The sequence below is a fragment of the Sciurus carolinensis genome, chromosome 10, assembly GCF_902686445.1.
Source record: "Sciurus carolinensis chromosome 10, mSciCar1.2, whole genome shotgun sequence".
NCBI lineage: Eukaryota > Metazoa > Chordata > Mammalia > Rodentia > Sciuridae > Sciurus > Sciurus carolinensis.
The window spans coordinates 72783520-72797451 of record NC_062222.1 but is presented as its reverse complement, the minus strand read 5'-3'; the positions used below and the strand labels follow the sequence as shown (position 1 = coordinate 72797451).

The 13932-nt window shown below is 36.1% G+C and overlaps 1 protein-coding gene across 4 annotated transcripts in view; it reads right to left on the bottom strand.

Moving 5' to 3' along the window:
- Positions 1–3450: 3450 nt before the first annotated feature.
- Positions 3451–13932, bottom strand: part of Helq (helicase, POLQ like) — a 48667-nt gene continuing 38185 nt past the window's right edge. For all 4 annotated transcript variants that reach the window (XM_047567335.1, XM_047567338.1, XM_047567336.1 and 1 more), the window contains 2 exons: positions 13723–13857; positions 3451–5986 (listed from right to left, as the gene is read on the bottom strand). In XM_047567335.1, coding sequence (XP_047423291.1) covers positions 5849–5986; positions 13723–13857 — 273 coding nt within the window. In that variant the 3' untranslated portion in view covers positions 3451–5848. The remainder of the gene's footprint in view (positions 5987–13722; positions 13858–13932) is intronic.

Here is a 13932-nt window from a genome sequence, read left to right as displayed (position 1 = left end):
CCAGGTTAATTATTCAGAATATTCAGAAGAAATGAAATAAATACTCAAATGTATAATGTTCTGAACTTTAAATACCAGACAAGCATACAATATACAAGCATATTGTGTTGCCAGGTTACTCATTGGTTTTGGTACAAACTTTAAAGTTTCTAATGCTATCTATGTACGTATGTGCACATAACTCATTTTGGGGAAGTTTCATATCTAATGTGTTTGGTTCAGAATCTACCATTTCCTCCAAAATATTTGGCATTCTTGGTTGTCTGTGAAACGTAGCACCTGAGAATCCCTGTTCTCTGCTTTTGCTACTACCAGACAGTGCTAACATGCTGAGGGCTTGTGTCAGTATCTTTTCTTGTTGGTAGGAGGAGGTCATTCATTTTTAACTCCTTTCTGGATCCCATAGAGCAACCCTCCTCAACATTGCATTAGCTTATGTAGAAAATACAACTTCTACAAAATGTACTATTCTGTATCAACAGGGGAAAGAGAAAGACCTACTAGCCTGTATGCTCCATTTGGCTTAAACTTTAATCATCACAACTGTGTGTTAGTGCCTGACTTCATTGTTTTTTTTTTTCTCTATTATATACTTTGGTTATAATTCTCATCTAATTAATTATAATTCTCATGTAATTATTTCATGGATGGAAGGGTAAATACATATGCTCAGACTGCCATCTTGATCTACTCCTTGCCAAACATTTGTTGGGTAGCTTGTGCTGCAATGCACACAATCAACAGAATCACCAATGTGATCAGGTGTGAGTCTAGGCTGTCACTTATTAACGGGGGAGTTCCAGACAAGCCACGTTTTCTTTGTAACATAGGGTAAAAAATAACATCACGGCTTCTCACTCTCTAGATAGCCTGCATTTCCCTTCCTAAAGAGACCTCTGCTATGCTTTGTCTAGTTTGTGCTGAAATTCTTTTCTATCACATATGCCAAGAACCCCACTGGTCCTGAGTTGAGTTCCGCCTCTCCTCTGGGAACTCCCTAGACCCTTCTCCGGACATTTTTCTTCTCCTGTGACATCTCTTGATGCCCAACATAGGGCTTCAAAGGCATCAACTTTGATTACAACAATTCCATGTTAAGGGGATGACAACGCAAGAATTTTAACCCATCTCTGCCACTGAGACCAGTGTTCTTTTCTTGAGAACAGTCAGGATGAGACTTGATCCCTGACTAGGCAGTCATCACCCCTTGCCAGCCCGTTGCTCCACAGAAAATGGATCTTTACCCATTACCAATCCTTAAGATTAAGTGATCAAAGTTTGGAGATGGGAGTGAGATAGGGATTTAGGATAAAGAGAGAAAGATACTAAATCTTAAAGGAAATACCCACAAACCATTGAGATGCAGAAAGCACAGTTGTCAATCTTGAGCAACATGCCCTTGTAAAAAGAGGGAAATACACAAGCAGGGAAAACTGCACAAACTGGATCCACCTCTAGTCAGGTCCCTAAATAATCCTTCTGTTAATATTGGACCCCCTGCCCAAGGTGGGACTTCTCACTCTTGAGATAGCCTGCATTCTTCCTTGAATCTATATCTACCTTCCTAAATAAACTTCTGTTTATGCCTTTTTAAAAAAGTAGCATCTTAGATATCAGTAAGAAATCATCTAAATAATGCTGTCCAAAGGGTTGAGCACATGGCAAGCCTTCAATAAATGGAAGTTTATTGTTTACTGTTTATTAGTGAGAGTACCATAAAAAATATACAATTGCAATTATGATAATGTAGTATTGGAAACTATCAAAGAAAATCAAGTATAACAATGCCTGTTTATAATGCTTGGTATTGGGATGGAGTTCAGAAGCTGCCATGATGAATGTGTGGGAAGGTTCTTGAAAATGGAAGCATAAAGCCAAAGAGGGCTTTCCATCAGTCCTTTCTGAAAAAAAAATATCAGTATGGAGATTTGTTGAGAGACTAGCTAGGTTTTATAATTGACCAAAACTTGGGTATACTCCACAGAAAAGCTTTGTTTGGATGGTGGTTGTTTAAGTTAATAGTGCAAAACAAAACAAGTATGGCCATTAGAAAGAGCTTGATGGAATTAGGCGTCCTAGAAATGGGCAGGTTTGGCTTACAACTTAAAAAAGTTGAAAAAGGAAAACTTGATACCATATTGGAATTCCCAAAATTTTACTGTTTTGAAGCCTAATATGAAGGAACTACAAGTACATTTCTTGATGCATCAATGCAGCCAGATGACAGCATCAAAAATTTCAAATCTGAATCTTTTAAAATTATTTATCTTTTAATTTTTTACAGACTGCATTTTGATCCATTGTACACAAATGGGGTGCATCATTTTGTTTCTATGGTTGTACACGACGTAGATTCATACCATTGGTGTAATCATACATGTACATAGGGTAATGATGTCTGTCTCATTCCATTATTTTCATACCCCCCCTTCTCATTTCCTTCTACATAATCTAAAGTTCCCCCATTCTTCTCTCACTCCCCACCCCTCCCCCACCCCCATTACATATCATTCTCTACTTATCAGGGAAAACATTTGGCCTTTGGGTTTTGGGGCTTGGCTTATTTCATTTAGCATGATATTCTCCAATTCCATCCATATATTTGCAAATGTCATAATATTATTCTTCTTTATGGCTGAATAGTATTCCATTGTGTATATATACGAGTTTTTTTATCCATTCATCTGTTGAAGGGCATCTAGGTTGGTTCCACAATCTAGCTATTGTGAACTGAGCTGCTATAAACATTGATGTGGCTGTGTTACTGTAATTTGCTGATTTTAAGTCCTGTGGGTATAAACCGAGGAGTGGGATAACTGGGTCAAAAGGTGGGTCCATTCCACATTTTCTGAGGATTCTCCATACTGCTTTCCAGAGTGGCTGCACCAATTTGCAACTACATCAGCAATGTAAAAGTGTGCCTTTTTCCCCACATCCACACCAACATCTATTATTGTTTGTGTTCTTGATAATAGCCATTCTAATTGGAGTAAGATTAAATCTTAGAGTTGTTTTAATTTGCATTTCTCTAATTACTAGAGATGTTGAACACTTTTTCATATATTTATTAATTGCCTATGTGTCTTCTTCTGTGAAGTGTCTGCCCAGTTCCTTGGCCTAATTATTGATTGGGTTCTTTTATTTTTGGTGTAAAGTTTTGTAAGTTCTTTATAAATTTTGGAGATAAGTGCTCTATCTGAAATGCGTGTGGATTTTCTCCCACTCTGTAGGCTCTCTCTTCACATTCTTGTCAAATCTGAATCTTGATATACATTCAAATTTAATGTATTTTAAATTTTATTTAATTTTCTTCCTGTCTTCTGAAAAAAAAAAAAAATCACCAAAATTCTATACTCTGGCCACAGGGGTGGGAGATGGACCCACAATGGACCACTAAGGACTTTTCCCAGGGATTTTTTTTTTTTTAACTGAAATCAGTAGCAGTGAAATTTTTATGCTTTGATCTTGAATCTATATGGAAGTCAGTCTAAATTTGCCTGACAGAAGACAGGTGGCAAGTACTGATGGTATTAAGCATCTCTAATTCTAATTGCCCTAAGGGAAGGTTTGTTGCTGCCCATAGTTTGAGACTATGGTGGCTAAATATTCCTTTTTTGCTTAAGCTAGATGTATTTGGGTTTTTATCACTCAAAAATGAAAACCATGTTTATTATAAATTCTTAAAAATATCTGAGTCTATTTATTCTCCATCTGTTCCCACTATCCTTTTTCTATCCTTTTCTAGAACTAAACTGCTTCAATGTCTTTATACTTGAATATCCTTTAGTGTTAATACCATGTTAGTCAACTTTCTATTACTGTGACAAATACCTGAGATAAATCAACTTAAAAATGAGGAAAGGGTTATTTTGGCTCATGGTTTCAGTCCATGGTTGTTTGGTCATTGTTTTGGGCCTGTGGCAGCACAGTATATCATTGTGGAGTGCATGGTAGAGGATCTTCTCAGCTCTTGGCAGCCAGAAAGCAGAGACAGGAGGAGTCAGGGCCCCAATATCCCCTTTGAGGGCATGCCCCCATGACCCAGCTTCCTTCCACTAGTTCCCATCTCCCAAAGGTTCCACAGCCTCCCAATAGCTCCCTGGGTTGGGACTAAGCCTTCAACACAGGGCTTTTGGGGGACATGCAAGATTCAAACTATGGCAGTCCCATGATTGCACTTGATATATCCTGGACAAACACTGAAGGGTATGTGTGTTGTCATGGACTGCCTGGCCTGCAGATACAGGTATTCTAGTTCTTATAAAGGAAACCTGCTTCTCCTCATACCCTCTAATCTAAAATCAATAAATGCTTTTTGGATTATAAATTGGTTTCTTATTAATTGGTGAGCAGAATCAGTCTTATTTACCTGGACAAACTAATAAAACTGGGATATATATATGTATATATATATATATAAATAAAATAGACTGTGGCCCAGTATGAGCACAACTCAGAGGCTGGTCCTTCAAACAAGCCAGCGGACTATCCAGCTGTTCTTTTACAATGTTTAACTGAAATAAACAGAACATGTGTGATGATACCCAAGATTCTACTAAGACATTAGAATGTCATACACTGATTTATATAAAGATATGTAGGGATGGGGCAAGAATAATGGGATGGAATACTAGGGAAAACACAGACAAACCAAGATATTATATTAGAGTTAATGGCACAAACTTTACACTGGGACTGCATGGGTTTGAATCCCTGTTCTGTAGTTATAGTATGTGGCTTTGGGCAAGTTACCTTCTGTTTCAATTTACTCATCTATAAAATAGGGATAAAAGTACCTGCATCACAGGATTGCTGTAAGGATGAAAAAAGTTAATTCACCAAAGTACTTATATCAGTACTTGGCACATAGAAAGTAAATGATTTTGATACTCTAGTGGTCTAAAATGCTAAGACACTAAGAACTTAGACTGTGGATCTATCTGCAAAGTTTCCAATGAATGTCTCTTAAACAGGCAGAACTTCAACCAAACTAGCTCAATATTTGTAAATATTGTTAGTTATCACCTTCTTTTATACCTCAGTCATTTATATTTGAGCTATAATTCTGAAGAAGGAGTGGGGGGATATCTAAGTTGTGATTGAATAGTTAATCTGGTAATATTTGTTCTTCATATAGATTCTAACTTTGTGGAGTGAACTGTGGAAGATGGTGTGGCATATACAGATGATTTAAAAAAAAGATCTCATGTCTTCAGATTATTTCAGGCTAGTAGCAAGAAAAAATGGAGGGCATAAATGAGGGTCTACAATGCTTATAGAAGGGAAACAACAGCCTGTAAAGGGACATGAGGATGAAGGTGGAATAATTTCAGAGAGACAGTATTTATACATTTTTAGTTAACACAAATTATATAGTAAATTTTCATGTGCTGATAATAACATAAAGCAGTTAGAAATTGAAGGGTTTGAAAAATCACAGGGAAAATTCTGTGAATTTCAACTAATCCAGTTTGAAGGAAGAAATGGATGAGAGGGCCGGGGGTGTAGTTCAGTGGTAGAGCATGTGTTCTGCATGCACAAGGTCCTGGGTTCAATCCACAGTAGAACAAATTAAAATAATAATAAAAAAGGTAAGAGAATAAAAGGTATGGTTACAAAGCTAGTCTGGGGATATGTTGAGGAAGTTTGAATTCATTTTGTGGTGGGCACTACAGGTTTTGAACAGAAAAATAATGTGTAAATATTGAAGAAAATGAATATTAGAAGATAACTATAAATATGAGTGTTATATTAAAATACTATCCATAGTTCTTAATGCATGATTTAAATATATTTTTTCACTTGTAAAGTATAGGGAATCTTTAATAAAACATATGTAATAAATAATTCAAATTTGAAAATGTGCATCGGATAGCTTCATGCCTTTTTCACTGGAAGATGCCTCAACATCAGGCAAATCAGAAGGCAATCTCAATAATTCTTCTACTTCTTCTTGTAAAGCCTCTGCTTTTTCATGCAACAGCATCTACGATAAAAAATCATTCAGGCCATTAGAAACCTGGATCCTTACACATCAATAATGTAGACATTAAAACTAAAATAACAAGATTGGAAAAATGGCCATTTAAGAACAAGTGATTATAGTAAATGAGGCTGAGGCATTTAGTTAAAACCATTTTAGCTGATCACTGCATAGTATTCCAAAAATAAAGGAGCTTTAATACTCTCCAAGATTTGTTTTATTGAAGACTTGGCTACTTAAAAATTAATTTTTAATCTATAAAATCTTAGACAATTTTGCAAAAACTTAATTAGCTCCTGGAAAAGTAATCCTTTATATATGCATTTTATTATTCCTCAAAATTTAGTATGCTTTTAAAATCCCATCAGTATTTTTAAGAAAAGTTTTTCTCAAGCTCCATTAGTGAACATGACTGATTTCAAAAGCAACAAAAAGAGGAAAAAATATTTCTAAACATGGCACATAGAAGATTTCAATAAATAATGATTTCCCTTTCTTCTAAAAATCAGAAACAATTTGCATATCATATATGTAGGGGTGAAGTATTAGTACCACTTGTTATAACATTTTTATAATAAAATGTTTAGCAAAATCAAATAAAGAGGAAAAATCATATAAAAGTGAAAATTTAAAAAACAAAAAATACTCTACCAATTTGATAAACATAGCACTACACAACATTATATAAAAATGATTAAATGTAATCAAGTAAACTTTCCAGTATCTGAGGTAATGAGGACCAAGTAAAATAAATCTCCCTTTAAAAACTATACAAGTCAACAAGTGAATGACACAAAAACCATATGCCAGCAATAGTAGAAAATGGAGAATAACATCAACCTCAAATAACTTGTAGTTTAAAAAAATATCCAATTCCCAGTAGAGTTATTTCTTGAGCTCCTACTTCAAACATTTGCAGAGATGGAGGTGAGGTTGAGAAAAAAACTACACAGACAAGAAAAGAGGGAACCAAGAGAGTCTAAGATTAAGTAAAATATCTCCAGAGAGAGAAAAGTTACCGTATTATAAAAATACTGGAACAAATCTTGGTAGGTTAAAACACTGTTTATAGGAAGGTATTCAAAGTATGTAGGGGACTGTGAGAGACAGTCTTGGAAAGTCTATGCTTTTTGGAAAAAGAATGGCTAAAAGGGGAGAGGTGACCTTTGGAAGCTGAGCCATGAAGGAAACAGGAAATGAAGGCAAAATTTAGGATGCTGTAGAACAAAAGGAATAAAAAAATCCCAAGGACTCAAACCTTGGTATACTCCTCCCCACCCTGAGCTATCCATGGAAGACCCCATACTTTACTCTTGAACTGGGAGTCTCATGAACCATTCCAAATGGCAACCCTGTCCAAGAAATGCAGCAACATAAGCAGTTCTCATCACTATTTGAGAAGAAAACAGAAATGAAAATCAAAACTCTTCAGTTCATAAAAATTTGCCTCCTTGCCAGGTGTGATGGTGCATGCCTGAAATCCCAGGGACTTAGGAGGCTAAGGCAGGAGGATTGCAAACACTCCTGGGTCCAATCCCAGGTACAACCAAACCAAACCAAACCAAAACAAACCCTCCCTGAGAGCAAAACATAATGCAGAAAAACTGTAAAGTATCACCCTGAACTAAACTCTTTTAGTTTAAAAATTTTTTTTAGTTTAACTAGTTTTAAATATTTTCTAACTAAAATATGGAGACATTAGGGGGGAACATACTCTGAATTCAAAACCTAATAACAGAAATGGACCGAACCTAGGAAGAAAAAGTTTTCTGAGCTCTCAAATAGCAAGAAAACGGCAGAATGTTCATAATAAAAATTAATAACTATAACTAAACAACTGAATGTTCAAGAAAGAATAGATATGAATAAAAAATCTAATTAGGGTCACTAAAATGTGAAAAGCAGGAAAACTATCAGGAGAATAGAAATGGAAAAAAATGTAAAAAAAGGATCAGAGATACTGAAATGGAAGACAGGCAAGGAAGAGCCAATACAAATACAATTAGAATTGATAAAGAAAATAATTCAAAACTATCAGAACTGATATTTAAAACATCAACCTGCAAAAATTTCTTGAAATAAAACAAAATAAAGACATGTTCTAGTGAAACTACTTGGATTTAAAGATAAAGAAAATAGGTTAATGTTACATATACAAAAAGGGAGTGGGGAACCAGGCATGGTGGTGCATGCCTGTAATCCCAGCAACATGGGAGGTGAAGCAGGAGGATTGCAAGTTCAAGGTCAGCCTCAGCAATTTAGTAAGACCCTAAGCAACTTAATGAGACCCTGTCTTAAAATAAAAAAATAAAAAAGGGCTGGGGATGCAGCTACTTGTAAAGTGTCCCTGAATTCAATCCCCAGTACCAAAAAACAAAAACAAAAACAAAAAAGGGAGGGGAGAGAAAAACTAAAATGGAATGCAAACAAAATCTGTGCTTCGAATAAATAAAAACTACACTAAAGCAGATTTTTTAAAAATTAAAAAAAGAAAAACCCAAGTAACGTTTCAACACATTATTTCTATTATATACTCTCAAACTAAAGAAAAAAAAAGAATTATAAATAAAATTGAATTCTGGTTAGCAAATTAGGCCCTCCCAGTGGTATAATTTAGCAATTCTGAAATTACTTTCAGTTTATTCTATTGAACAATATAGATAAATACATAATTAAAATAGGAACCAAGTTTCTCACTGTTGGAGAAAGGAGCTAATATACAAAAAGAGGGACTGTTGTAACAAGTCCTATAGTTTGGGATGAGTGTGGGAAGCGAAGGATGACTGGAAATTCTTTAACATCTCCATTAAGGGGTGGAATTAATTCTCTTCCTCTTGATTCTGGGCTGGCCTTGGTAATCTACTTATAACTAACAAAGTACGTTAGAAATGATGCTGCCTGATAGGGCTCAACTAAAAGAAGTCTTGTAGTTTTTGCTTTGGTTTCTTGGAATGAGAACACTGCAGGGTCATTCGAATGCTCCCTCTTAGATCACAGTACCCATGCTGGAAGAAAGCCAAGTCACATGGAAACTATAGAAAGATTAATAAGAAACCACCATGTTTTAAAAGAAATTATACTAGGTTAAATTAAAAAAAAAAAAAAAAAAAAAGACAGTACAAAGAGGTTTTGAATGCTTGAATTTCTCTCTCTCTCTCTCTCTCTCTCTCTCTCTCTCTCTCTCTCTCTCTCTCTCTCTCTCTCTCTCCCTCTCTCTCTCTTTTTGGTGTTAGGGATTGAATCCAGGGCCTCACATATGCTAAGCAGGCACTGTACCACCAACCCTGAACTGAACTTCTACGAGAGCAGACTTATGCAAACAAAGCCTATTACTTATGGAAAGGAAGAATGACTTGGATGAGGGAACCTAAAGTCAGGAATAATTTCCAGGGAGAAGTGGGTCCTAATGAAGGAACTGGTCACAAGTACCTGGATAGATTTTAGAATTGCTGCAATGTATTGGCTCATTTTCTCTCTTTTTGAACAGGAGTATACTGTAGTTATTCTATCTCTGATTTCACCATTGTATTCTGTGTCTCTTCAGTTCACAATTCCTCACCGTGAAGAGCTTGTGAAATTGTATTAAGGTACTTCACCCACGTGGTTTAGGACAAATAGTGTACCTTGAGCCTATGTCTGATGCCATATTGGAAAAGTCTTTTGGGGGTGAGTATATAATATATGTGAGAGAAATGAAGATATTCTATGACCAGAGGAAGGGCATTAGAGATGACTGTAAATTATCTGACATTCTTTCTATGTAGGAGTGGGATTCCTTTCAATCTGGATCTTAATGACTGGTAGCCAACTGTATGCAGCAGAAATGATACTGTATAACTTCTCAGGTTAGTTCAGAAGATTTCTTGCATTTTTTGCCTTGATCTCTTGGAAATGCTCACTCTTTGGATTTTCTCTCTCCTAATCTAGTTGCCTTGTCATGAGACCCAAGGCCATGTGCAGTTGCTCCAGTTGAAAGCCCCAGTAATAGCCAATTATTAACTGTCAGCCAGATGACTAAGCCATATCGAACATCTAGCCCAGTTAAGTCTTCAAGTGATCACAGCTCCAGTCAAAATCTGACACCAATTGCAGGAGACCACAGGTGAGAACCACCCATGTGAATGCTTCCAGAATTGCTAATCTATAAAAAAATATGAAAATAAAATGACTGTTTTAAGCCACCAGGTTTTTGAAGCAAAACATTGTTATGCTGCAATATGTACCTGGAAAAATTAGAGCTGGAATTATTACCATGAGTTCATGACCCTTAATAATTTACACATAATTATAGAAAAATATATAGACACATGTGGACCTTGTTTACTGAGAGAAGCTAGAAGCAATGGGCATAGTTAGTCCCTAAAACTTATTTCTAAATACCTTTCTTTACAAAAATAAACTAGTGATTTTTGGGAAGATGGCTGATTTCACAGCTAAGGCAGAGAAAATATAAGCTTAGCCTGGAATATCATGTGCCAGAGTACTAATTATTTTATTGCTTTACAGCTGCAAATCTACCCTTCGTTGTCCTGACAGAGATACTTGAAGCTGGATTCCATAAACATTTTCTCTGCCAAGTGGTACAATATTAAGCTTTGTCAATAGATGGCACTGGACTACAGAAGGAAGGTTTCTCTTCCTGTTTTTGCTGTGTGTCTTTTCTTCTTGCTTCTGCAGAGCTTGGTTGGTATGATGGATACAAAGTGGTGCTCATTCTAGTGGGTTTTAACAGCACATCAAGAGACAGCTTTCTAGCAAGTCCCGTGGGCACTCCAGCAGGTTTTCAAGTAAGTTCAACAGCAGTTTTGTCAGCACTCCAGCGGGCCATTTTTGCCTGCTGGCCTTGACTACAGCACAACACTGAGCTCATCTAGTGTGCAATGGGCCACAGCTCTCCAGTGAAGTCTGAATCCCACCTATAAGGTGTGGTGGGGGTAAGAGTGGACCCCCTCCCGAATGTGATCCCTTTCCTTTTTTTCTGCAGTACTGAGGATTGAACCCAAGGACTCACACATGCTAGCAGGTGCTCTACCAGTGAGGTTACACGCATCCCCAGCCCTTTTATTTTATCTTGACACAGGGTCTTACTACATTGCCCATGCTGGCCTCAAATCTGAGATTCTCCTGCCTCAGATTCCTGAGTAGCTGGGATTAGAGCATTAGGGCACGTGTCATCATGCCCAGGTCCTTCCCATATTCTTTAAAGCTCTGTTGAACTTTTAGAGGCAATCCCTGTTACTGGTTACTAATTCTTAATATTAACCTATATATATTACTGTATGGTTTCTGTTTCTTAATGATTAGACTCTGATAAATACAGCCAGAAAATAACTTTGAAAATACTCCAAGAATAATAAAGACAGACCAAAATCATAGGACCAAACTTGCAGGGGCTCCTATTGGTCAAATCTGAAGCCATCTAAGTCATATAATAATAAGTAATGATAGTAATGGATTATGTACCATTGGATAAGTATGAACTCATGAAGTCAACTAATATGAATAAAGAAAGATTTATCTTGTAGTAAAATATCAATAAATGTGGAAGGAATAATGAAATTAGACAATCAACACTAGATAAACTTCATAGAAATAACTGAGTAATGTAGAAAATCACTGGTGAATGCTAAAATGAGTATGTGAAAGTTTAATAAAGAATAGGCTATCTACTATAATCTCAAAAGTATCCATTCCCCAAATACTTACTAATCACAAAGGGGAAAATAATAGCTTTATAGTGAAAGAAATTGGCAAACATCACTTCCTTAAGCCAAATGATCAAAGTTAATGTCAACAATAACAAAAATGATATCACGTGGCTCCTGATATGATGTACTGTAAATGATACACATAATTTTGGTGTCATTCCTGCCGAAAAATGCATAACTTCATTATAATCTTAATTGGTTTCCTTATTTCCATTCCTGATCCCTTAGTTACATTTTTTTTTTTTTTTTTTTTTTTGGTACCAGGGATTGAACCCAGGGGCACTTTACCACTGAGCCACATCCCCAGCCCTTTTTGATCTTTTATTTAGAGATAGGGCCTTGCTAAGTTGCTGAGGCTGGCTTTGAATTTGGATCCTCTTGTCTTAGCCTCCAGAGCCACTGAAATTATACGCATGCACCACTGTGCCCGGCCTTATTTACAATTTAAAAACCCATTACTCTACTCAAAATCCTGCAGCAAATATCCATTTACTCTTTAATCTGGTTGGAAAGTAGAAGAGATATAGTGAAAATCAGAAAAAGTATCTTAGTCTATGAGATGGAAGCCTTGTAATGAGAATGAGAATGAGGAGTACTAGTCCCTGGATATACCACTCATTCCCATGTCAGCTCTGAACTACTATATTTGAACTTGTCTAATAAATTTTTCTAATTTAAAGTCACTAATTTTGTTCATTGTTACTACAGGCCCATTTATAATCTTAATAATATACAGTCAAACTCCACAGTTCTGGCTATATTATTAACTGTTTTTGGGTGTATATCACCTAATTTCCTTAGGTCTCACTTATTTATTTATTAAAATATTTGTTAAACACATACTATAAACTTAATGCTGTGCTAGGTGCTACAAAAATGGAACTGACTACAACTTCATTCTTCCCACCAACCAGAAGAACTTCTAATCTAATGGGACAAAGACCATCTAAAGCTAAGTGGTTTCATCTGTATACTGGGGTTAGCAGATTAATTAAGGTAATGTATGCAATGAGAGCCCCATTCAAAAATGTAAGATGGAAATTTATTTTCTATTTCTGTTTTATATATGGCAATTATGTAACAAAGAAGTCTGAAAGAAGCCAAGCAATTTCAGATTTAAAACTATAGTTGAGACTAAGGAAGAAATAACCCCAAATTGTTGAGTAATGGCTTTATCTATGTGGAACAGAAGGGCAATGGTGATCCAGATTGGATCCAGCAAAGGATACCTAGATAGTGAATGGCCTAAAACAACATTATTTAATATGGATGAGAGAAACAGAAACTCTTGTGGGCAATGAGAGCTGTTTTCAAAGACATGAAACACTACCAAAGAATGAAAGAATAGCTGGGCATGGTGGCACACACACCTGTTATCCCAGCAACTCAGGAAGCTGAGGCAAGAGGATCGCAAATTTAAGGCCAGCCTGAGCAACGTGGTGAGATGGTGTTTCAGAATTAAAAAAACCAAAAGGTCTGGCGACGTGGTTCAGTGGTAGAATGCCCTAGTACTTCAAAAAAAGAAAAAGAAAAAAAAAGAACAAAACAATAGAGTAGTTCCAGAGAGTAATAGTCCAATACAATGGTAGTAATTTTTTGCCTCAATACATTAGGATAATTTTTGTAACACTAAGAGCATACAAAAATAGAAGAACCCGAATTTTCAGGTTCTAGGCTCCTGTCAGTGATAGTGTTCATGGGTAGGAAGACCAGATGTCAGAGATGCTGAGGAAAGGACTTCTGTGAAAAGACTGAGGAGGCAGAACTCAACGACTTCTAGGGTTCCTGTACTTCAATGAACACTCAAAACTACCTTTACATTTTAGGAAGTCTTTTTCTTCTTTTTCGCAAGCCTCGTGTCATAACAGATGCAACATTTGAACTCACAAATTCTGAATACATATATTTGTTTCTATCAAAATAAACTGTTATGTGATGTTAAATACTTTGTTCTGATGACTAAAGTACTACAAGATATTATAATACTACAAAATATCAGAATAAAAGTTAGAAGATAGTTTGCTTGCTTACCTTTGCTGATGAAACAATTTGCTTGGCCTGGCGTCTTGATAAATGATCAATTGTCCTTATCAGCACTTCTGGGTTAGCATTAGCTAAATGTATTAGACTTTTGTAACCTGCATTGTATAACTGTTTTGCTCGACCCTGAAAAGTGTTAAAAAATCAGTAGTCTGAGAATTTGGGATCAGGAAAAAATTCACACACAAGAGATAGGAATAA